Consider the following 24,279-nt stretch of genomic DNA (forward strand, 5'->3'; position numbering starts at 1 on the left):
GTTTTCTCCTGGCTGGGGTTCAGGGATGGAAAGCTTCATGGTGTTAGATGGATTCTTCACCACTGTCTCTGCTCCTGGTGTGCCAGGAGGTGTCTTTGGAGTTAAGAGCCCAGGGCCAGTCTGGGTGGTATGCTGTCAGCAGGTAGAGCACATCTTCTCAGCTGAGCTTGGTTTTGTCCCCACTGCCTCAACTTCCTCAGCTGAGTTCAGAGGTGCCTGGAATTGGCAGCTGTGATCAATTCGACTCTAACTGATCCCAACCTCCAATTCCAGGCCCTCCAAACTGTTAGAGTATGCAAGACCCCCACATCTTCAACGTGCCTATGTGGGGCACGTTCTTGGGTGGTGGACTCGAAGGGGTTCTCAATATCTCCCTCTGACTCCCCTTGACTGCATTCATGATGGGAACAGTGATGGTGTCCTCCTCCAAGGAAGAGGTCTCATCCACTTCTGGTCTTGCCCTTGCTTTTTTTGTCAGGGCACCTGATCCAGCCTCAACTCACCCCCTATCCACCCTGAAATGTGAGTTCTGGTGGGACAGTGGGCCTATAGGATTGGGCTGTGAATTTACTAAAAATATAAATACACAAGGAATAGGTATCAGATCTTGTGTGGTAATGCAAGAAGTGACAGTCATTTGCTAGAGTGGCAGATTAAAATACTTATATTTATTATTTGATACTTAATAACAAAAGGGTAGGAAAGTCCTGCTGTTTTGTTTCTATTTAATGTGGTTAAAATATGAGCTGATGTGAAACTCTTAGGCCCTTCCTTGTCTTTCAAGGGTAAAGAGAAGAAAAAAGAGCTATGTGGTCAGGAATGTTGCTGCTGCTTTTCATTCTGCCACACTTCACTCGAGCTAATTTCCCCGAAGACCCTCAGCCAATCAATATTGTGCCAGATGATGGTGAGTATACATGAAAGACAAGGAAATGCCCTCTCCCCATGTGCAAATCAGGGGTGGCTCTACAGGTGAGATCTTGTAGGACATGTGCTGGAGACACCTATTCTTGCAAGGGCCCACATTCAAACCTAGCTGACACCTGAGGCATTGAGGGTTTGCAGCTGTGGTCGCTGGTCCCCACCAAGTTCCAATGAGTTCTTTGGAACTTCTGAGTGGACATGCCTGGGATTGGGCTGTTAGAGCCCCTACCATGTACCCACACATGTTCGCCTACCCATGGAACGTCCCCTGAACCCATAAGCCAGTCCAGGAAGGAAATAAAGAGTAGTTCTTTGGTTAGAACCAATGTTCAATTAATGCCTGGTGTGATAGAGAATTGTAGTGTGACCTTAGTAACTACAGCAACTTTCAGAGGTGCCTGTTTTATATTCTTGTTTAACCCTAGACAATATGGCCACTGCCTTCCATATTGACCATCTCATACAACATCCGTGTTCTGACTGACTGATCAGCAGAATCTGTCTATTTAAAACCTCAAAGCTAAATGCAAAATGAGTGCCTAAGGGCACAATCCTATCCAACATTCCTGTGCCAGTGCAGCCGCAAAGTAGCCTTGAGGTAAGGGAACAAATGTTCCCATACCTTGAGAAGGCTTCTGTAACAGCCTTGTCACCACAGGATACAGTGCATGCCTCACTAGCACAGCTGCACCGGCACTGGAAAATTGGATAGGGTTGGACTCTAAAGCAGTGATTATCAATCAGTGTGCTGCAAAAGGTCTGCAGGTGTGTGGCAGATTGGTGTACCACAGGAGTTTGGAGCATTGAAAATTGCTGAAAACTCTTCCAGGTTCTGCAGCACTGTTTCTCGGGCAACCATATGTAGGAAGAAGGTCAGACAATTTGTTATTACAGACAGTTGCCCTAGAAACAGAGCCACAGAACTCAGAAGAGTTTTCAGGAAGCCGGAAGCGACACCATGTTCTGCCTGATTCCTACTCCACTGGGCCTCGTGCCCGCTTAAGGCTGATTAGTTTCCCTTGTGAAACTCACCAGTGCAGCAAACAAAAGTCAGAGTCTGGTTCCACAGATTCCAAGTAAACCAATCCAATCAATGAGAGCTGCCAAATCAGAGTCCAGAGCCAATAAGCCAAGTTACAGTCCGAGGTCAGATTTCAAAGTCAATAAGCCAAGTCAGTCTCCTCTCCAACCTGTACTCCTTCTACAACCCACACACCCTTCCTGCCTCAGGTGCTCCTTATATCCCTGAGGGCCCTATTGCCTTCAAGTGGCTGCAGCTGTGCAGCACACTCTGCTGGATGCCCAGGCCTTACCCTTAAAGGGGCCACTGCTGACACCACATCTACCTCCTTGCCAGGTCTTCCACAATTCCAATACATATCACAAGAGGTGAAGACTATGGAGAAGACCATAGAGGTCGGTGTATTGTGAGAAGTGTTGAAAATTGCTGGACTAGAGCTTCCAGAGGCTTCACATTCTTGAAGAAAAATCACTTTTTATACTGTAAAGAAAATAGTAACCTCAGGGCAAAAAGAAACTTGAGAGAAAAATCTTAATGAGCTCTATAAGCCATTGTCTGAGAGCCTGAGCCTCTGGCCCCTTAAGGGGCAAGGGAACAGGGAAGGCAGTGACATGATCTCCAGGATCGCACCACTTCCAGGGACCAAGGGTTTTTGTGTGTGTATGTGTGTGTGTTTGTTTGTTTTTTACTTACAGGGGGACACAGTGGGCTCCAGGAGGTGTGGGGAGCCCTGCAGAGCCCTCTGCAGGGCTACCCAAGTCTTTGAATACTAACAATAAACGATCAGAAACCACTTCCGATTTTGCAATTGCAAACTGGAAATGGTTGCTTATTTTTAGTATTCTAAGACTTGGGGATCCCTGCAAAGGGCTCTGCAGGGCTCCCCACACCTCCAGGAGTGTCCTCCTGTAAGTAAAAAAATTCCCTTGGCCTCTGGCAGCAGCGCAATCCTGGGGATTGCAGTGCTACCTTCACCCCTTCCCTGCCAAGACTTACATTGGGAGCTTTACTCCCAAGAACCCCTGCTGTAGTCTACAGAGCCGGGGAGAGAAAGCCAAAGAAGAAGCTACCAATCCCAACAATGTCTATGCGATATTAATACGATCTCTTTTTTTTTAGTGTTTCTAGTTCGTGTTTTTTTTCCTCCAACTCTTCTCCTATTTCCACAGTTACACAAATGTATTCAGCGTTTGTGGGTCAGGAGTCAGCAGACAGCAGTGCAGAAAGGCAGGATGTGTCCATCAAGCTGCTCACGGTCATGGATAAAACCCTTTATGTTGGGGCAAGGTCTGTTGCCAATTCTTGACTCCCATTTTCCTCCACTTAACAACATGTGGTTATGTTAACCTAGTTTTTTGTTTGTTTTAGTTTTTTGTTTGTTTTTTTTTTTAACTTAAAAAACCTGTTCTTTTGTTTAAAGGGACAACATTTATGCTATTGACCTGGATAGCCCCCATACAGAAGGCGTTTATTTTAGCAAGGTGAGTATAGTTCTAAAATTCTTAAGCTAAAGGCAATAGAAAAAGTGGGCAAAGAAAGGGGGAAAAATCTTCCTTCCATGCAGCTTTCCAAGATTCCTCTTTCCGTGAAGAAAGTACATATTAATCATACTGGAGAAAGCTGGAAGAATTTTCAAATTGGCTTTGAATTTCTGTGCAGTGACTTTGATAATGACAAATCTACTTTAAAATGTGACAAATAGTCCATCGTGATGTGATTCATTTGTATTCTGTAGCTTTTTACCATGGCTCTTATAACAAAGGCCTACACACATTTTGTTGTTGTAGAAGTTAGGCCAATTCTTGGGTGTATTTGGGAGTGCTAAATCCAAAGTTGGCATCTGTTTTGCCTGATTGGCTCTAGTTTTGGAGGGTCAAACTAGTGGGTCACAAACCACGATGGGAACCAGAAAAGGGCATGCTGTTGCCCGGGAGTGGAGGGTTTTTTAAACTTATCTGGGTGCCACTATGGCTCTTTGAGGGTCTGGGGAGCCTGCCACCCCCTCTGCAGCCCTCCTGGCAGCTCCAAACTACTGGGGAAAAAACTTCCTGTTTTGCAGCGAAAAAGGAAGTAGTTTTTTTCCCCTTATTACAAGAATTTGAAGCTGCTGTGAAGGCTGCAGTGTGGGTCGCAGGCTCCCCAGACCCTCCAGAGAGCCATAGCGACCCCTAGGTAAGTTTTGAAAAATGCTTCCCTCCCAGGCAGCAGCACAATCGTCCCTATTGTGTTGCTGCCCCTTTCGCTCCCTGCAAATACTTACAGGTTTCCCATTGTATGGGGACATATATGGGGATATATGAATCCTCACATGGTGATGGATGATGCAGAGGTGATGTCATTATGGCAATGTCATCATATTACTGCCAAAATTTTGGGGTTGCTGAGCTCCTTGCTGAAGGTGGGTTGTGGGAAAGTCTGAGAGTAGGACTTTGGGAACCACTGGTGGATAGAATTGCAGCCAAAGTGAGATAAGTTTCTAGTTTAGCAAATGGCAGTGAAAGAATTATACTGGATGCCCCACAGTCCCTATATGATAAAAGATATGGTCAGTAATATACTTCTCAGTGTATCCAATCGTATACCCAGTTGCATCCATACCACTCCTATATGTGTTCACCTAACTGTATTTTAAAAGCAGATTCAGGATCATATGTATTAGAGTAGTTCAGATGAACCCCATCCCAAAGAGATTAAGAAAACCGACCCAGACTGTGTAGGAAGTGAGAGGAGGCACTATAATTTGTGAGTACACATCTTTAAACACATGGGGCCAGTCTGATGATGCAAGTATTGTCCCGATCGACCCAGGTTATTATAAATTAATCATGATCAAATATGGAAAGCTTTCAACAAGTTTAGATTCAGCAGCCAGTTTTAACCTGTGCATTCTTACTATTGAAAATAAATACAAACTGCCTTGAGCCTCTAATAGAGTTATTTTTTGTTCCCTGCAGAAATTGTTGTGGGAAAGCTCAGAATCCTCTGTAGAGCATTGCAAGTTAATGGAACAACAGGAGGTAGGCAGTTTTTATTTCTCCTACCACTCTGGTTTAGTTTACAAGTGGGTCAAAAATTCCCTCCGATTCAAAACTGGGGGAAGCGAACAAGATGTAGAGAAGAAACCAGCAGACAAATCCTGACCACTTATATGTGCTGTGATGCAGTGGGGTCGGGACTACCTCTGCTGCATCCTGTGGACTTTGTCCCTTGCCCCTAGCAAGCCACCATGGGGCTACTTGAATCTGAACCAGGAAAATCGCTGATGCAAGTCTGAGCAGCCCTGTGTTGGTGGACCAGGCCCAGGAAGGGGGATAGGATCTGGCAAGAGCCTCTGCCACAGTTCCTGACCTTCCCAGGCCCAGTCCACCCTCCTCTTGCCCTATTACACTTCCTAACTGACCTCCCCCTGCCCTGGTCTGCCTTTGCGCTTCTCGGCATGGAACCCACCTGTCTTGGCACCCAGTGTCTCTTCGGTGGGCATGAGAGGCTCAAGTGCACCCATGGAGATTTTCACTCCAGTGCCTGTTTCCACTCAGCCATCGCGAAATGCTTTCCAGCGCTTTTTCAGTGGTTGTCACCAGAGCAGCACGCACTAGACCAGCTCAGCAGCTGGGGAGGATTGCACCATAAGGGAAACTGAAGACAACATTTGACGAAATGGCCATCACCACCAGTCTGCCTCTAAAATAATGCTTCGTTGCTGCCACTGCTGCTAACGAATTGGTGGTAGTAAGTTAAAGAATAAAGGGGAAAAGGCAGCTACTAACTGACAGCTCTCTGGACAGATCCACCACTGCCAGTAATCTTCCCTGAATCTTTTGCCAAACTTACCCACCAAAATCACAGAACACCCCCCCCCCATTTTTGCTACCTTGAAAGTGTAGCAAAAATGGGGAGCCATTTTGACTCAGTTCTAATAGAGGGTCCTGTTGATTATCTCAGAAGGTCCTCATGAAGTGAAATGGATTGTTCAATTTTCTTATTCAATATTTTCATTCTATTTTGTTTCATTTTCACAATGCTATTGCAGCGCTTCCCAAAATGTGGGCCACTGGTGGGTCACGAGCCCAAGTACAGTGGGTCGCAATCTGGGCTCACTCACCCTTCCCCCAAGTAGAAGCCATTCCAGAAGCCCATTACTTGCAGGAGTTTCTCCTGGCCTGGTGACCCACTCTACAGAAGTTACTTGGAGAGCTGTTAGGAGGTCTTCAGAGAGCTGTAGAGGAGCAGCCCAATCCTGAGCTGTCCAGGCTTGGTGGCTACTGCAGGAGGTGCCTCGGGAGAAGGGGAAGTTTGTTCCCTTCTCCCAAGTAAGGTAAGCAGTCCCGTAATGGGGCTACTCACTTTACCACCAACCAAAAGGTCGATGGTAAGGAAAAGGCACTCGTGTACGGTGCGCACCCCTACACAAGCATCCTGGATCCTGCAGAGCAGAGCTCCACGGATCCTCCTCCCTCCCTTCTCCCGGCACGCCTCCCTCCGCCCTCTCTCTCTGCCCCCCACTGGTCTCCCCCTTTGCTGGAACGCCTCCTGCCCGCCCCATCCCTGCCCCCACCTACCATGCCGCTGGTCGGCAGTCTGGGAGACCGCCAAGCCACAGGAACTGGATGACCGGCCGGTGCTAGCCCAGCACTGGCTGGCACTGGGCTAGCACGGGCGGGAGCCCAGCGGTGAACCCCGTGAACATGCTTTACGGCACTTTTGCGACTGGAGTCGTGCCGCTGAGCACAGGATTGGGCTCTGAGTAGCTAGGTTGGAGAGGCCTCCAGCACCACTGAAAGTGTTGTGACCCACCGCAGGGGATGAAGTGTGTCATGGTGCTGCAAGGCTTGGGAACCCCTGTCCTAGTGTTGCTTGTCCGTGTAATGAAGAGGAGTACCAAGATTGCAATCTGAGCAAGTTCTGTCTCCTTGCAAAAGTTTAAAACAAAAATATAGGTAGTATATTTGCCGAAATGACATTTTCTTTTTTTAATTTTTCCCCTCCAGGAAAAATGCCATAACTATATTAAGATTCTCCTTAAAAGGAATGACGACACGTTATTTGTTTGTGGGACACATGCCTATAACCCCACCTGCAGGAATTATAAGGTATTTATTAATTTATTTAGATGTATCGTACCTCACCCTTGTGCCCCAATAATGAGGCACCCAAGTGGCTTACAATATAGAATACAAAAGTAAAAAGGAAAGACATTGCACTTTAAAACAAAAAAAAAGCATACCTACTCTGAAAATGTTTCCCATAAATGTTGATAGAAGCTCTGTTTGCTTTATTGGTTAACCAAAAAGATCTTCACACTTTACAAACACTTTAAAATAGCAGGCACAAAGTCAACAAAAAGTTGTCAATAAATCTTAATATAGGTGATGCTAGTCCCTTGCAATCACACCAGGATCTAGGGTTGCCCAGCCTCCTCGTGCCTGCAAGACCCCTCCCTGCGTGAATGATTGGAAGCTGTGTGTATGTGGGGGGGGGATATGGTAGCATTTAATTGGTCCCCCACCTTGTACGGCATCCTCTCATAGGCAGAACATGATTATTCTCCAGATCTTATATACTACTAAACCTGAATACAGTTCAACAGGATAATTTTTTTTAACATGCATATCTAAAATATTAGTTGAGGGTTTACTGGAGAAATGCTTGTGTTGCAACCATCTTAAGAAAAGCCCAGTTGCATCAGGCCAAAGGCCCATCTAGTGTACCATTCTGTTCCCAAAGTAACCCATCAGCAGCTTCTGGGAATGCAGCAGAATGCAACTGGAACCCTGCAACTGGTATTCAGAGGCATACTACCGTTGGGTCTGGAGGTAGAGGCAGTGCCATCATGACTAGTAGCCATTGATAGACCTGCCCTCCATGAATTTATCTAATTCCCATTTAAACCCCTCTAAGCCGGTGCCCATTACCATATCTTGTAGCAATGAGTTCCGTAGCCAGGAACAAAAGAAGGGGCTTTTTTTTCTTTTTTCCTATCCAGTGTAAGTTTTCAATTTTGCAATTCTTTTAATTGAGAACTGTTAAAAGGGACTTTGGTAGTTGCTTTGAAGAGAATGGCATCAGGGTTTTATTTGGGGTAGTCATGAGAAGAGAAGTCACCCTCAGAAGAACTCCACTGGATAATACAAGAGTCAATTTCTTTCAACATCCTCTTTCCACAGTTATCAATCACTTGTTGGTCTCCAGTTTTCTAAAGAGATTCTACTTTGTTGCTTCCAGATAGGTACTTTGGAGCAAGAGGGTGATGATATCAAAGGACAAGGCAGGTGCCCTTATCATCCAGATGCAGACAATTTTGCATTGTTCTCAGGTAATAAGGAAAAGGGGGGGGGGAAATGCACTCTTTTGTAATGGTGTACTTACCACAGGCAGTTTAGAAATGACCTGGTGAAATCTGAAGCTGGTGAAGAGTTTGGGATGAAATTGGGTGATTTGCCATGGAGCAGGGAGGAATCAAGTTTGGAAGGAGACAACCAGGGCCACCCCATCTAGGAAGCCAACTGAAGCAGTCACTTTAGGCTGCCGATTGGTCACAATGGTGATGGAGGGGGTATCTGTCTCTATCCATGTACTTGCCTCCACTGCTCATCTTTCTCTTTCCACTCCCTGGATTTGAAAAAGAAGAGGGGGACAGAGAAGAGGAGGGCATGTGAAGGGGCAAAGAATTCTGAGCTAGAACACTGGAGAGCAGGGAGGAGCAGAAGCTGTTGCATCATCTGATAAGTGAGGCAGCACTTGGCATTTCTGTTGCTGGTAGACTACGAGCAGGGCCTATGAGACAAATTTTATCAGGGGGTACAAAGTTTCTTCTGGGCCCCTTCCCAAAGTGGGAGGGGTGCAATGGGGGCAGCAGAATGGGGGACGAAATAGGATAGGGGGAGGGTGATGACAGCCACAACAGTCTTTGAAGTCCAGGTCTACTAGCCTTCTTGATGAAGAGCAAGTTCAGGTGAGATAGGAAAATGTCAGATCCCTGGAACTTTCTGGGCCTCCTCCTTTGGCTCCTGGGCCCCCTTTCTGACCCTGGGCCCGGGTACAAATTACCCCCTTTACCCCCCTCTCCTAGCCCCTGACTACAAGTCCCAAAGGACTTTGTAAATGTCCCTTGAGTTCCGGCATGCTAAGAGTAACATGCTGGGATGAAGTGGGGGAAGAGGAAGAAAAAACCTTCCAAACTTGTGTCACTCCTGCACATTTTTCTGGTGCAAAACATTTGCAGCATATAGGGAAAATAAAGTAGGGAAAGAAGGAGAAACATCCCCCCCATCTGTTGCTGCCACTGACATCCATTCCACGGCTGCCATGGATTGATAAGCAAAAGGAAGAGGAAAAGTCCAGCTCTGACTCCTGACTTCTTTCTTACTCTTTGTCTGTCCATCCTGCTTCCTGGTTTGCTTCCCAACTCTGACTCCTGGCTTTTTTCTGAATCAGTTTGCTTCCTGATCCCTTCCATGTTTGTTGCCCACGGCCCAGCCCTGACACCTACACACATCCCAACACATCATGTCTAGGGGTGCAGGCAGCACTCTGCATGATTGGGAACCCATGAGAAAACACAGTTGTACCATGCATGCACATTCCACTATATACATGTGTGTTTCTGTTGTATGCATGGAGGACTAGCCTTGTGGTCTGATGGTGCAATCTCTTTGACATCCTGACAAAATTTTCCTTCCAAGAATTGTCTTGAATGATTTTTGATGCGCTGTCTCAGTTATCAATGAGGGAATGAAATTGGACTTTTCCCTTTCTCCTTGTCTCTCTTTCAACTCCCAACCCAAAGGTGGGAATCTGTATACAGGCACGATATCAGATTTCACAGGAATAGATGCAGTCATTTACCGGAGCCTTGGAGACAGCCCATTTTTGAGGACAGCCAAACAAAATTCAAAATGGCTGAAAGGTGAGTGAGCAAAATGGGGAAGGTACAGTGGCATCGCTAGGAGTGTGTGGGGGGTATGGGCTGCACCGGGTGACATGTGCAGGGGGGTGACATTGGCCAAAAAATTTTAAATCTTGGTATTTATGAATAATACCATCATGTTACATATCATTCAATGTGTAATTTTATGTAGAATGCAATGAAAAAAAGATAACTATCATCTCGTATCAAATGTTATAGCAAAAAATAAAAAAAATGAGCGGGGCAGGGTGATGGTATGTCACTGCACCCACTGCCTGGGTGTTGCCCCATGCACTGCATAAGAGTAGGTCTATCATAGGGGTGACCCACTGGCCTCCCACACTGGGTGACACAAACCCTAGTGTCGCCACTGGGAGGGAAAGAATGATGCTCTTGATTAGATGTGTGGATTCAATACTCATCTAAAACCTTTTCCAGTCATCTTTTATTTATCTCTACTGGTCTCTTTATAGTTCAGTGCACCCCTATTGACTTTTTAGAGATCTTTACAAAGAAAAGATGTTTGAAACACATGACAGGCACACTTAGTTTCAGCCTTGCCTTCTGTCAAGCAGAGGGAAATAAATTACCTTCTTGGGAAAAAAGAATATATATATTTGTATCTTACCCTTCTCCAAAGGAGGCACTCAAGGCCACTCACAACATTTTTAGTGACATCCACTAAAATTGACTGGCGGGAGAGTCCGAACAAACAAAGGGAATTTCTTTTTTACCCAGTGTACCATTCAACTGTGGCTCTACTTGCGCAGCACATTGTGATGGTATCTGGCCTGGGTGCCTTAGAAAGAGGATTGGACAGCTTTGTGGAAGAAAAGACCATCACAGGTTATAAGTCATGATGACTGTATGCAACCTTCGAGTTTCAGAGGCAGCCTATCTGTGAGTGGCAACAGGATACAGGACATCATAACATCATTGGCAAACTTTCACATTACTGAACTCCACACTGCCTCTCTACCTGAGAGGCAACAGTCCTAGCAAGTGAGGTATGAGATTCAGATAGTCTTAGGGATAAGATGAAGAGCCGTGGACATCAGTCACTTGAACCCATTATTTTTACCATCCTTATTCCTGCAGTTAACTCCTCAGTTGCATAGGTGTTTGAGGCCTTTGCATCCTACAGATATTTCTCACTCTGTTGATGCTCAATTTATCCCAAATTTGTGTTGTGCTGTGGTCAGATTTGTTGCCCTCAGTGGTTTCCTTGTTTCTGTATATGTGATAGGTATATTTTGTCTTGTTTGCAGAACCTCATTTTGTCCATGCGTTTGAGCACAGCGATTATGTCTATTTCTTCTTTAGAGAAATATCAGTGGAGTACCACGGCGTGGAAACGGTAAGGGGCAGAGCTGGTTCACCCGTGATGCTAATTTTGTCATGAGCCATTTTACCCACCTTGCTTCTCCCCCATGTAGTCCTTAAAGTTCCCTTTAAACTTAAAGGGGCTGCACAAAGCAAGAGATTACAATTGTGAAGTAGTTGGGAAACAAGCAGCTACTTCCCTTGTTTGTTACTTTTATGGTCCCATTAAATAAAACAGAATGTGTGGAACACTCTGGAATTCCAACTTGACCCTCACTTCCTGTTGAATAGGATGGGAAGTAGTAAGTGGCTGCAGTGTTTTTGCTTGTTTCTTGTGTTTTCTTGGGAGGGGGCCATGTGTGTGGCAAGGGTGGCATCGGGCAACAGATTCAGTTGAGCTATCCCTGATAAAGGGTCATACTAAAAACTCCTTGTAGAGTAGAGCAATTTAGGAGGGAGTGTTTTTGGAAGCCATAAATCATAATGAGATCATTATTTTGAGAGAATCCAACTGTTTGTGTCAGAGCCAGCTGTTTGTGTCAAAGACTGGTTGGAATGTGGCAACACTCAGTTGTCACATCAAACATTCCACCTTGTGATAAGTGATCAGGTGTGAACATTCTTCTTTTTCACCCCCCCCCCCGTCTCCCCTGTAAGTTGAAATGCATGTGGCAAGTTGATTTTCAGAACACTGAATGCTCCTTACAAGTTCTGACCTTAAAGCAAAGAAACAGTTGTGTTTGGAAGACTTTCTCCCAAGCTGCAAAAGGAATTAGAGGACCCTTCACTTGGAACATCTCATAAAGAACGCCTTCTGAAAAATAGGTTGGGAAATAGAATAAAAATATTTTAAAAGCTTACATGGTTAAGGAGTCAGATAGCAATAAAAGCTTCATTTAAAAAAAAATGCTGATGATAAAAAAAATACTGAAGCAGGCAGTGTAGGCTACATGAATCACGACTTCAAACTACAAAGTACAGATTCCAGGCAGACACCTGACTCCAAACCTGAAGAGCCATTGCTGGGCAACATTGACCCATTGAGCTAAATGAACCAATTACTTGCTTCAGTATAAAGCAGTTTCAAATATTCCAGTATAGCACCATTCATGTGCATGGTTACACATATGGTGCATGCATGTGCATGGTCTTTACAAAGAGTGAGAAACAGGGCTCTGCCCCAAGGGGCTCCCAATGTTGAGGAGGAAGTGGAAGGAAGTGGATGTAAGGAAATGTTTGGGAAGAATAAGCAACAATTTATCATATGCCCTCCCTTAGGCTTTGTTACAGCATTTTTTATTTAGATGTGTATCCCACTGCATCTCATGGGCTCTGGGGGGCCTGCAGCAGTATGGAGCTACATATGACATGACCCAGGCTTGTCTTTCCTATCACACAGTCCCAAAGCTGAACTTTCTTCTGGCTGTTGTTTGTCAAAATGAAGAAAAAGAAGATAAATCAGATCTTCATTGAAGCCTTTTTTGTTTTTAATAAACAGCCATTTCTCTCTTTTTATCCCCCCCCCCCACCTGTTTTACTCACTGTAGGTAATTTTACCCAGAGTTGGTCGAGTGTGCAAGAATGATAAGGGTGGAACTATGGCCGTACTTGATAAACAGTGGACTTCCTTCGTGAAGGCACGATTAGACTGTTCAATTCGTGGGGACAGCCACTTCTACTTCAACCTACTCCAGTCAGTTACAGATATTATTGTAATTGATGGTATGGATATTGTTTTAGCAGTCTTCACCACACCTAAAAACAGGTAACTCCTGCAGGATCCCCTCATAATTTGCCTGTTGAAGAGATGTTTTTGCTGCCAGTATCACAAGATGACTGAAAGAAAAGATATAATGGTTGAGTCTCTAAAAAGGTGTCCAAGTACAACGCAGAACTTTCCATTCCCCTGTAGCCCCCTGTTTTTCTGCTGTCTCAGAACCTCACGCTGGGCAGCCGTTTCCACTGCCAATTGCCCTAGCAGGCTCTGCACCCCGATTTCTGGGCAGAAGCATCTGCCTGGCACGAGATTCTGAGACTCAGAACGTCTAAAAATACCAATTGCGGCCCACTCTGGTTGTGTGATCTGGGTTGCTATTTTTAGACATTCTGAGGTGTGGGGAGCCCTGCAGAGGTCTCTGAGAGGCTCCTTGCACCCCCTGGAGGTCAGTGCTGGTGGATATGAGTTTAAAAAAAAAAATTAATCCCCCTTTGTCCCCAGTGGCAGCATTATCCTGGAGGTCGCATCGCCAACTTCTCGCTGCCCTGGCCCTTAAAGGGGCAGAGAAAAGGGCTTCCCAGGATGGAGGGTCATGACCCACCAGTTTGAGAACCCTTGATTTAAGGTTTTGTATATTTTCCTTCAAGAGACAAGGCTCCCAGAGTAGCTTAAATAAAATCAAGCACTGGAAAATTATTAGAAAAGAAAAAGGTTTTACACATATGGGAAACTATGCATTGCTTACTCCTTTCCCTCCCCTTCTCCTTCTTATCGGTTCACATCAGGTATACTAGGGAATGTTCACAGGGTGTTTCTGTAATCACTGAGAGAAGGGAGGGGTATAGCCCAAGCTGCTCTCATCAAAGGACCTCTATGTTTCTCAGATCTAAAAAAAAAAAATTTCATGCCACACTTCAGAATGAGTAACCTCTTTTGGTAACCTGACATTGCAGTATCCCTGGCTCTGCAGTCTGTGCTTACAAAATGGAGGATATCGAGAAAGCATTTGCTGGGAAATTCAAAGAACAGAAGTCTTCGCATTCAATATGGACAGCAGTTCCGGATGGTGAAGTGCCAATGCCCAGGTACTTTCGGATTACCTGAGATGCAAAGAGCTTAACAATCTTCATAGCAATGGTAGCTTAATGCTGCAATATCGATGTGTTTATGACAGAAAACTCAATGGAGGCCAGGTGAATGTATCACTCCCCTGTAACCAGAAGGGTTCATAACCCTTCACAACAAAGGGTGGTGGCTCAGACGTGTGTGAAGAATTGCGCTAGATGGACAGTTGGTCTGCACCATATTCCCCCCCCCCCAGGGAATTTTTCAGTATTCTTTTTCACTATTCACTCCTTTTTCACTATTCTATGTAGTGGTACAAGGCAGCCATACAAGGCAATATACAGGGGTAATCTCTTGGCCTTCACATATGCACAAATGAGTTTAGGAGAAAGGAGAGTTAAACCATGGTAATAATAATTTCCTCAGGGGAAAAAAAAAAGCCTATATAACTAGGACACATACTGGGCTGTAAAAGAGGCAATTTCAAAATACAGGTGTCCCGCGCCCTGTTTCCACAGATCCGGTATTCGTGGATTTAGATATCTGCTGAAGGGGGCAGCGGGACTGTGCCCATTACAGTACTAGTGGAGCCTGTTTATCCACAGATTTTATATCTGCGGATCAGGATCAACGTGGGTACCTTTGGAAACTGGAAGTAGCATTTTTCTTGGCCTTTTCGGCCATTTTGAAGCCTGCAGGCAGATGCTGCGCAGCTCCGGTCACCTTTGGAGGGTTTAAAGGGGCTGAAACCATGGATTTTATTATCTGACAATGGAACCCTTGCAGATACCAAGGCCCTACCTGTACCTTCTTGCCTAACAAGGAACATTCTTGCTTAATTGAATGTACAGGCAAACGGCCTGCATGCTAGAGGAAGACTTAACAGGAACTTTAACAGGAAGCAGGACAGTTCCTCTGGCATGCAGGCTGGTTGCCTGTGCATTCAGTTAAGCAAGAATGTTCCTTGTTAAGCATGAAACACCAGTGCTTCCAGTAATGGGTGCCTGGGGATGGGCAAGGGTGCTGCTATAGAGTATCCATGGTTTCCATATCTCTGAGAGTGGTGGTGGTGGAACAGAACACCTGTAGATATGGGGGGGGGGGGATGCTGTATCTGATATACTTGTTTACATGATAGAAGATGAGGTTGCAACAGATATCCTGCTCTCCAACTAAAGAGACACCACATGATAAGAAGAAGATCTGATCTTCTTATCTTCTTATCTTATTCAGATCTGATCTGATCTTCTTATCAGATCTCCTACCTGTTGGAGGAGTTGGTCCGCTATTTTTACTTTCTCCTGATGGCTATATAGAAGGGAACCTAAGAGTAAACCTTTTCTGTTATGTGATAACGCAACCTCTTATTAGGATGGACTGGATCAAGACTCCACCCTGACTTTTCCTTTGCATTCACTTCAGCTGCTGACTAGTTTTATTTGAGTCATAAACAACATGCTTGTTGGTCTGCCTGGAAAGTTAGAGGTTTTATTTGTACACAACAAGCATTCATGTACAAAAGCAAGAAGAATGAGGCATGGTTAAGGACAACTCAAACTTAGATTTCAAGTTAAAAGAAAAAAAAAGTTTTATCCATGACCTTCCTCACAGGTGCATTTCCAGCTTCTACCTCTCCTTTGGCTTCTTACCTTACAGCATGATGTGATGCATGTTAACTCTGAAGTAAGCCTCCCAGAATTCAGTAAGACTAACTCCTCAGGGTGTACAGTATAGAATTATAGCCTCAGGGTGTGTCCAGAGCAGCATTCTTGTCACATATTTTCCGTTTTAGTTTTGGCCTTTCCTGTCCCAATTTTCACTCCGCTGTCACTATTTAATATCATCAGTTCCTGCGCAGTTACTGGCCCAAGTAGACCTGTCAAAAACCAAGACTTGTCAAGACTTGTCCTGATGCAAATAACATTTTAGCAGGATTCACATTTTATACTCTTTGCAAGCAGTTTTATTTCACAATTTCTGGAGGGGAAAATGCAGTCTTGACTCTAGTACATTAAAAAAAAAAAAGGCTCTCAAGTCCAAGAACAAAAGTCTTACAGAAATTAATCTGAAATTAATCTGGAAGAGCATGATGAAGGAACAGTTGTGTAACGAGCAGGGGCTGGTGGGGACAAGCTGCCCGGATGCCACCCCAGAGCATCACATGAGGGGGTGCCTACATGAGGCTAGCCAAGATGGTGGTCTTTTGGCTTCTGCCAGTGCTGTGCTTGGAGGTAAACATCAGCTCTGCAGTAGAAAAGTCTCTTTCCTGGTCAACTTTTGGATACTGCAGAGCCAGTGCAAACCTCCAAGCCAAGTGGCAGGAGGCCTGGTAGGGGACTTAGATGAATGGTGAACTTACCTTTTTCGAACAACATCATCTGTGTATGAAATATATGTGCCATAATGGCTGTAGATCAGTGGTTTTCAACCTTTTCTGTGCCATGACTCAAATTCAGTATGATACTGGGGACCCACTGCTGGTTCCACCATCCTCCTAGGACCCGATCCGCCGACCCTCATTGCTGCCTGCTCTGTTTCCCTCTACCTCTTGTGTCTTCACAACAACCCTGTGAGGTAGCAACCTGAGCAGGGCTGGCTTTAGGAGCTGCAGGGCAAGACAGCAAGAACATTCTGTGCAGGATTTTATCTAGGACTCTGTTTTACTAAGGCAGTACTATTATTGGACTGGATCCAAGCCCTCTCTTGCACAGGCTTTGAAAGGTTGCCTTGACCCCCCAAATAAGGCTTTGCTACCCCACTGGGGTCATGACCCACAGGTTGAAGACACAGTCATAGATCATCATAGACCTTCAAAGACTCAGGTCTTCCTGAGGTCAACTGAGTCTTGAACATATGCTGTGGAATACTGTGTCCAGGGGACATCAAAGAGTGCTTCAGTTGGTGGCAGTTTTCAGCTTATTCTGCAAGTCCTCTGGCATACTCTCACCTAATAACAGATGCTTGGGGAAAAAAAAAAGTTCATGCAGAGTGTTCATAGAAGTGCAAGTGATAATCACATCCTCTTCCCACTCTACATTTTCTTTAGGCCAGGTGGCTGTGCTGGCTCTGGACCACTTGAAGGGTATGCATCGTCCAATGTCCTTCCTGATGACACTCTAAACTTTATCAGCAAACATTCTCTCATGCATGAATCCGTGACAACCCTTAACCACAAGCCGTGGTTTCAGCAAACAACGATCAGGTAGTATCTAAGGCGCCTTAAATGCACTTTATGAGTTTTTCCCCTCAGGTTTGCTTGTGTACCCTGTTGTGGATGCTCTGAAGCTCTATAAATATGTTTGCCATGAATATAGCTATGAACTAGATTGGAAATTGTTGGAAAACTGGAAGTGTATAAGTTGGAATAAACGGGAAATGAGTAGGATGGAAGTAACTAAGAAGAGCCCTGCTGGATCAGGTCAACGGTCCATATGGTCCAACTTCCTGTATCTCACAGTGGTCCACCAGATGCCTCAGGGAGCACACAAGACAACAAGAGACCTGCATCTTGTTGCCACTCTTTTACATCTGGCATTCAGAAATAGGCTACCTCTAAAACCTGAAAGTTGCATATACAGTAGTCACCATGGCTTGTAACCTGTGATGGGCTTTTCCTCTATAAATGTGTTCAATCCCCTTTTAAAGGAATCTAGGCCACATTCCATCACAGTGTCCTGTGGCAAGGAATTCCAAACACTACTTATGTGCTGGAGAAAGAAAGTAATCCTTTTGTCTGCACTAACTCTGCTGCCAGTCAGTTTTAGTGGGTGTCCTTCTGGTGTTTTGCAAGAGGTACAAGAACATCCCTCCATCCAATCCACTCTATCCATCCCATGCATAATATGTGGTGAGACTGCCGATCATGCACTGTAAGCAGCAGGATCGGAGCAGGATCGGACCAGGAGTGCAAGAGACTCCTCCCCTGAAAGGGGATTGGACGGGGGCTGGGAACTGGGCGGGCCCAGAGGGTTCTTAGGGCACCAGCGCCCAGCCCTCTTCCGCTTTGTACGTGGGCACGGTGCTGACACCTACCCGCCTGTCCCTAGAGCAGTCTGAGTTTTATTGGTCGCCGTTTGGGGCCGGGTAGGAATTTTTTGCTGTCTGCCAAGATTGGCTGGTGGCAGGCAGTTTTTTTGCCTACCCCAGACTGCCAGGGGTTAAGGGGTTCCCTTTTTCCTACTATCCTTGGTCACTTTATGGCAGGTGGTGTGGGGTAGAAGTCATGAGCTGGACTTTGGGGTGCACCTTCAGGCAACATAGGCAGGGCAGAACCCACTTTCAGTCCTCAGGAGGCCAGCGGCATGAGGGCAGGGACGGGGCCCTGGCCGGGACTGCAGGGCCACCTCAGAGGCTCGGAGGCTCGAGGTGGCATTACCTGTAGTCTGGCTGCCTCACCCCTTCACGGGGTGAAGACCTGGATAAGCTGCGCTGCCTGTAATGGGGCCAGGCTTGGAGTCGGGTGCATGCCCAGCATGGGGAACAGATGCGATACTGGTGCCTTCCGAGGGTCCGCACCACAGGTGCTTTGTTGCCACAGCATCTGCAGGTCTCTCTGCCTCTCCTATACTATCTTACTTGGTAATAAAGTGGCCCTTTCTCCCAGCTCAGTTGTCTCGAGTGTTTATTGGGGGGGGTGCACAAACAATCCCAATTGTCTCTGTTAGGAGTAGTGCTATTTATAGTCTCAAATAATCTTGAGTCAGGGTTAATTAGTGATGTAGCCAAGTGAAGTAGCCAAGTTTGCCAATGACTTTGCATAATCCAGAATGCGGAAATCCCAGGAAGACTCTGAAAGGCTCTAAAAATATCTTGGAAAGGGCCCAGCCACCGACAGCAGCAGAATGTGTAACGAGATGGACCTTTGATCTTGTCTAGTGAAGCAATTCATTTGAGAAATGATTTGGTCAAGATTACTGCGCCGCTTTCAAAACAGTTAGTCCCTCTTCATATGTTTGCCTCAAAATTACCATATTGATATATACGTAGAATACGCACACACAAAAGTCCGCCTTGCGACACCCCCTTGTTAATCCAGTTTCGGCATCATTTTGCATCTGTGAAGATAATTTGTGTGTATCTTTCCAGTTCAAGTGAGAAATTATATTTATGTATGGGTAAGTAGTGTTAAAAAAAATTGCTGAATGCGTATGTATGAAAGTGGAATAACAGAACCAGTGCCAAGTTAACAGCTCAATCCTGAACACCACACAGCAACGGAGTGCAGCAGCGCCAAAACGGCTACCACAAGGTCCTGCAGCCATGCGGCAGCCACTGTAGCTCTCCTCGGGGGAAGGAGGCTTTCACCCCCTTCCCCTGGGGAATGCCCCAAGCACAGCAATGAGGCTTCTCAAGTCTGTGCTGGCTGTTTTGCCGGTGCAGAGTGGGGAGTCTCCGCGTCAGGCCAGAAGGCTTGACATGGAGTTTCAGACCAGCAGAGCTGTCCTGCTCCACTTCCTCCTTCTGGAATGCCTCCACCCCATCTCAACAATCCATTCTGCCACCCGGAGCTCTTCCCTTGCTCTGGGTGGTGTGTGGCTGGATCTGGCTCAGCGCAGACTGGCACTGGGCAGGCCCCAGCTCTAACCCGACACAGAGTGTCATAGCATGTGCCTTATGGCACATTTGCCACACCCAGTGCCGGCAGTATACCAGCGCGTCTGGCTCAGGATTGGGCTCTAACACAATTGCTAAAAATGTTATTCCAGAGAACACCTGATAAAAATCACTGCAGACAGTACTGCCGGGCCAGCTAAGGATTACACAGTTGTTTTCATTGGCTCAGAGACGGGAAAGATTACCAAGTTCTTGGCCAGAACAGAAAAAAGTGAGACTCTCGATGGAAGCCTTTTTCTGGAGCAGATGAATGTTTACAATCCAGATAAGTATGCACTCTTTTTTAAATAAAGCAAAGAATAACGTTAACTCTGAATTCTTAACTTTAGTGCAGTTCTTTTTCGGGTTTTGGTTTCTGTTTAATGCTGTTCTTACTTGAACTGATTTTTTTTCCTGGTTTAGTGTTTTTTAAACGGATACAAAATCAATGATAACTAAGGGCCCAATTCTATCCCCTGCCAGTTCATAGCATGCGGCGCTGCCGATGGAGTTCATGCTGCATACTATAATGGGAGGGGGCAACCAGATAGCCCTGAGAGGTAAGTAAAAAAGTTTTTACTTACCTCTCCGTTGGCTGCCTGGCCATTTATGTGTCTTCTCAGAGCATTGCCAGCTATTTTACTGGTGTAGGTTTGAAGAGACTCCTTGGGGCAGGTCTGGGGCAGAAAAGGGGGATAGGACCCAGTGTGCACTGTTACTGCCAAGATCTGCCCCTGTCCTCCCTACCCCCTCCCTACTCTTCCCCTGAACCACCCACAGACCGCCCCCTCCGCCCCTTAACTGCTTCAGTATGTCATCCAGGAGCCACTGGCGTGCATGTGGGGCCTCTGGCTGTCTGTATGACAGCGGCACACATTTTAAGATGCCCCAGAGGCACTTATTTTATGTCGCACCTTTTATGACGCCCACAGAGGCACCCCACTTAGAACTGGAGTTCTACTACTGTAAGTGCCCCATAGAATTGAACCATAAGTCATCAAAAAACAGGTAATGCTTTAAGGTCTACATGTCTCAACAAATTATTACACATTCCAGATACACATGAGACTTGTTCCATTCCCCATTGCATTAAAAGTTAACAAAATCCAAAGGAGGAAACATGGGGAGATGTTTTTGTTTTTTTTAAGAGCCATTAGAAAGGAATATCATGTTATCAACTCAGCTGTCTCTGATAATGACATTAAATACTGCTGATTTTTGTGTCGTGGGGGCAGTGAAGTTTCTTCTCTGCTCTAAGGCACTACTGCTATTAGGTAAGGGAGGGAGATGCAGAACCAGACCCATTCCCACCCTATGCTTCATTATTCAAGCTGGGTTGCAGATGTAGGATTGAAAATCAGAGCCCATCCTTTACTCATCTCACAGCAGCAATGAGATTGTTTGGATAACAGATGGGATTGGAGAAACCGCCTTCGACTCAGTCCTATTCCATTCTCCTAATCTTCCATTTAGACTGCCATTGGGCAAGCCAAGCTTTGTCCCCAGTTGATCTATGGCATGGTTTGTAATTTGTGTGAAGAGTTGTGGGCCAGAAGAGCAGAGGTGGACTTTCTTCCATGCATGCCCAATAATATATCTTTCAAAGGACATTCCAGAGAACTTGGCAAAGCATCTTTGTGGTTTGCACGTGTCCACCTTTGCTTTGGTCATGTTTTAGGAAGCCAGGATATTGGCTTATCATATTATACAATTACTTAATGTAATAGCAAAGTTATTTATACAAGGTTATTTTTTCTGAGTTGAAAAAGTCTGTCTCCCTGATCATAGCTTCCCTTAAAAATTTTATTGTGATAATTCAAAAATTATGGAATTGTTGCTGTCATCAATTCAGGTGTGACTATGAAGGGAAGAGCGACAGGAGAATTGTAGACTTGCAGCTGGACAAGGAGCATGGTGCACTTTTTGTAGCATTCTCACACTGCATTATAAGGGTTCCTCTGGGAAACTGTCAGCGTTATGGCACCTGCAAAAAGTAAGTATTGTACATCTTTTCTTTCACTGTTACCTCCTTTCTCAAAATCATACCCAGTATTAAGACTTCTAGTGAAGATCTTTATTTATTTATTTATTTATTTATTTATTTATTTATTTATTAGTAGAATTTATATCCTGCCTTTCCACTCCAGAAAGGAGCACTCAAGGCGGCTAACAAATAAAATATGAAAACCGTGAAAAATATAAATAAGTATAAAAATCAAATATTTAAAAACAATAAACATGAACAAAACAATTGGCTCCCCCCCCCAAAAAAAAAGAAGAAGAAAAGGCCATGCCCCCTTGTGTCAGCATTAAAAGGTTTGCATAAATAAAAAGGTCTTAAGCCCCTGCTGAAAGTCCTCTAGAGAGGGAGCTGTTCTCAACTCTAGGGGAAGGGAGTTCCACAAATGGGGAGCCACCACCGAGAAGGCCCTCTTTCTTGCCGCCATCCCCTTCGCCTCCACTGGTGACGGCACATTCAGAAGAACAGTGTTTCTCAACCAATGGTACTCCTACTATCAGTGGTGCTTGAAGTGGTGTCTGGTGGTATGCACTGGACCCTCAGACTTCTGTCACCTGGCAGCAAGACCAGCAATGCAATATGACAAGCAGTGGTAGGAGGCTTGGCTGAACGGGCAGAACTCCGGCATGTGCTTTTTACATGCTCAGAAAGACCGAACTGTTTGCCCTGAGCTTTTTACCTGTGTTGGTTGCAATGCATCTGGCTCCTAATCCAGAAGTATCAGGTGATGCCATTATCACCAGTGACTTCCAATGGTACTTCCAATTGGTGGTCAACGTGAAGTGGTACGGTAGGGGACAAAGGGTGAGAAACATTGCTCTAAAATGATCCATGTTTGTCTCTTCTGTTCAGGTCCTGCATAGCTTCTCGAGACCCATATTGTGGATGGTTTGATGGCTCATGTGTTCAGGTTTTACCCAATGCTGAGTAAGTCATTACTGATATGGAGGAATACTGCAAGGTTTAGTTGTTGGGCAGATGTTGTTGCTGTAGGATAGTGCTATGGTGGAAACCAACAGAGAATCAGAATAAAAGGGAGGTGATTGTCCATCCGTCCCCCCCCCCCCATTTTCTTTCTCTCTGCTTCTACTTTTTAATGTAAATTTTCTGCTCTTTAAGACTGGGAATGCACTTGACACGCAGCATGCCCTAAAAATGGCATCCTGTATCTAGTTACCTCACTCCTCCCAGTACCATTTAGAATGATTTATCCCATGTTGTGATCTCAGCATTTCACATATTTTCCTGCACATTCTTGACATCATGGTTTGCTTCTAGTAGCAGCAACACAGGGAAATTCCAAACATGATGACCTCAGGATCTATGGTAAGCAATTCTAACAGACATGGTGCTATGTCATGGCTAGCCCAGCCGTGAAGTGACCTGATGTGGCTTCAACCAGTGGTATATGGCAGGGAGGGGCAAAGAGGCAGAGGATTCAGAGTGTGCCTCACCCCTAAACTGCCACCACCTTCCTCCAGTCTGCCGTAGATGCAAGCATCATTGATCCATTTCCTCCTCACTAAAAACAAGTGGCAGGTTAATCATCTGCTTGCTTACTGTACTCTGTTGTGCAGTTTTCACAAACCCAGAAGTGCAGGACTTCCGGTTTTATTTACAGGGATCTTGTGAACGAAGGTATTCTTTTGTTTGTGAGGTCCCTTGAAATAAAACCAGAAATCCTGTGCTTTTGTGTTTGTAAAGAACACATGATGAGACATAGTAGGGGGTGCTTTTTTTTTCAGTGTGCCATGCAGCGACATCAGGTGGTGGACCCGGAGGCCGTATCAGGCTGTGGACCCAGTCACACCACCCCTGGGTTGCACTGATTTCCAATAAGTTGAAACAATGGGATAAGGAACTTCAAAGATGCACTGGTTATTATTAAATCCAATGCTTAACAAGTGAGTATGCCTTCTTCAGGTGCATCAGTTAAACAGAACAGGCTTCTATGCTGGACTTAGAGGAACTGAGCACCTCTTCAGTACTGCTAAAGAACACTGGCTCAAAATGCATTGGGTTTAATAAAATAAATCTCCAGGGCATCTTTGAGGTGCCAACCCTTGTTGTTTCTTTACTTTCTGTTCTTGGTTCTAATAAGTCAGGGCTGCTCGAACCATGACCTGGGGCCAGATCCAGCATCCCTACAGATCCATCCACCCAGCGAGTGGACCTTTCAGTTCCACCTAGGCGATGCGTTAAGTCCCCTGTGATCGAAGGACAGGGACGCTCTGGGCAGTCGTGTCTGCCTGGATGTCCATCGTGCGACCTTCTGGGACACTGGGTAAACAACGTGACTGTCCACAGCTTCCCTGTCGTCTGAACGAGGAGGATTTCACTTAGTCAGTGCCTGGGTACAAACACTCAGATGCGGTCTGGACGAGGACCGCATTCCGAGCACACAGCAGTCGCTAGTTTGAGCACCGCTGTAATAAGTTGAACCATGATATTAAGACAATGGCATTGGGGAGGGAGTTTTGCAGTGTCCATATGAAAAAGGTTACATGAATTTCCATTTTGCGCCTGTCCAAAAATAACTGGTTTCTTTCTGTATCTCCCCTTCCCTAGCAGGCTTTGTGCCTAGTACATGTGTGGTGGAGACTGCTCATTCATAGCCTTTTGTATCTTTCTAATTTTTTGTTTGTTTTTTTAGAGGGGAATTTGAGCAAGACATAAAGCATGGCAATACAGATGGCATGGACGACTGCTAA

The 24,279-nt window shown here is 45.4% G+C and overlaps 1 protein-coding gene across 1 annotated transcript; it reads left to right on the plus strand.

Moving 5' to 3' along the window:
- Window positions 1–819: 819 nt before the first annotated feature.
- On the plus strand, window positions 820–24,279 carry LOC136652372 (semaphorin-6A-like). The gene is made up of 14 exons (XM_066629309.1): window positions 820–907; window positions 3,115–3,232; window positions 3,366–3,426; window positions 6,934–7,035; window positions 8,168–8,258; window positions 9,732–9,851; window positions 11,120–11,208; window positions 12,722–12,939; window positions 13,845–13,976; window positions 17,003–17,158; window positions 19,662–19,838; window positions 21,401–21,541; window positions 22,421–22,495; window positions 24,222–24,279. The coding sequence occupies exons 1-14, from the start codon at window positions 820–822 to the stop codon at window positions 24,277–24,279; spliced, it is 1,626 nt and encodes a 541-aa protein (XP_066485406.1).

Source organism: Tiliqua scincoides, chromosome 5 (genome assembly GCF_035046505.1).
Source record: "Tiliqua scincoides isolate rTilSci1 chromosome 5, rTilSci1.hap2, whole genome shotgun sequence".
Classification (NCBI taxonomy): Eukaryota; Metazoa; Chordata; class Lepidosauria; order Squamata; family Scincidae; genus Tiliqua; species Tiliqua scincoides.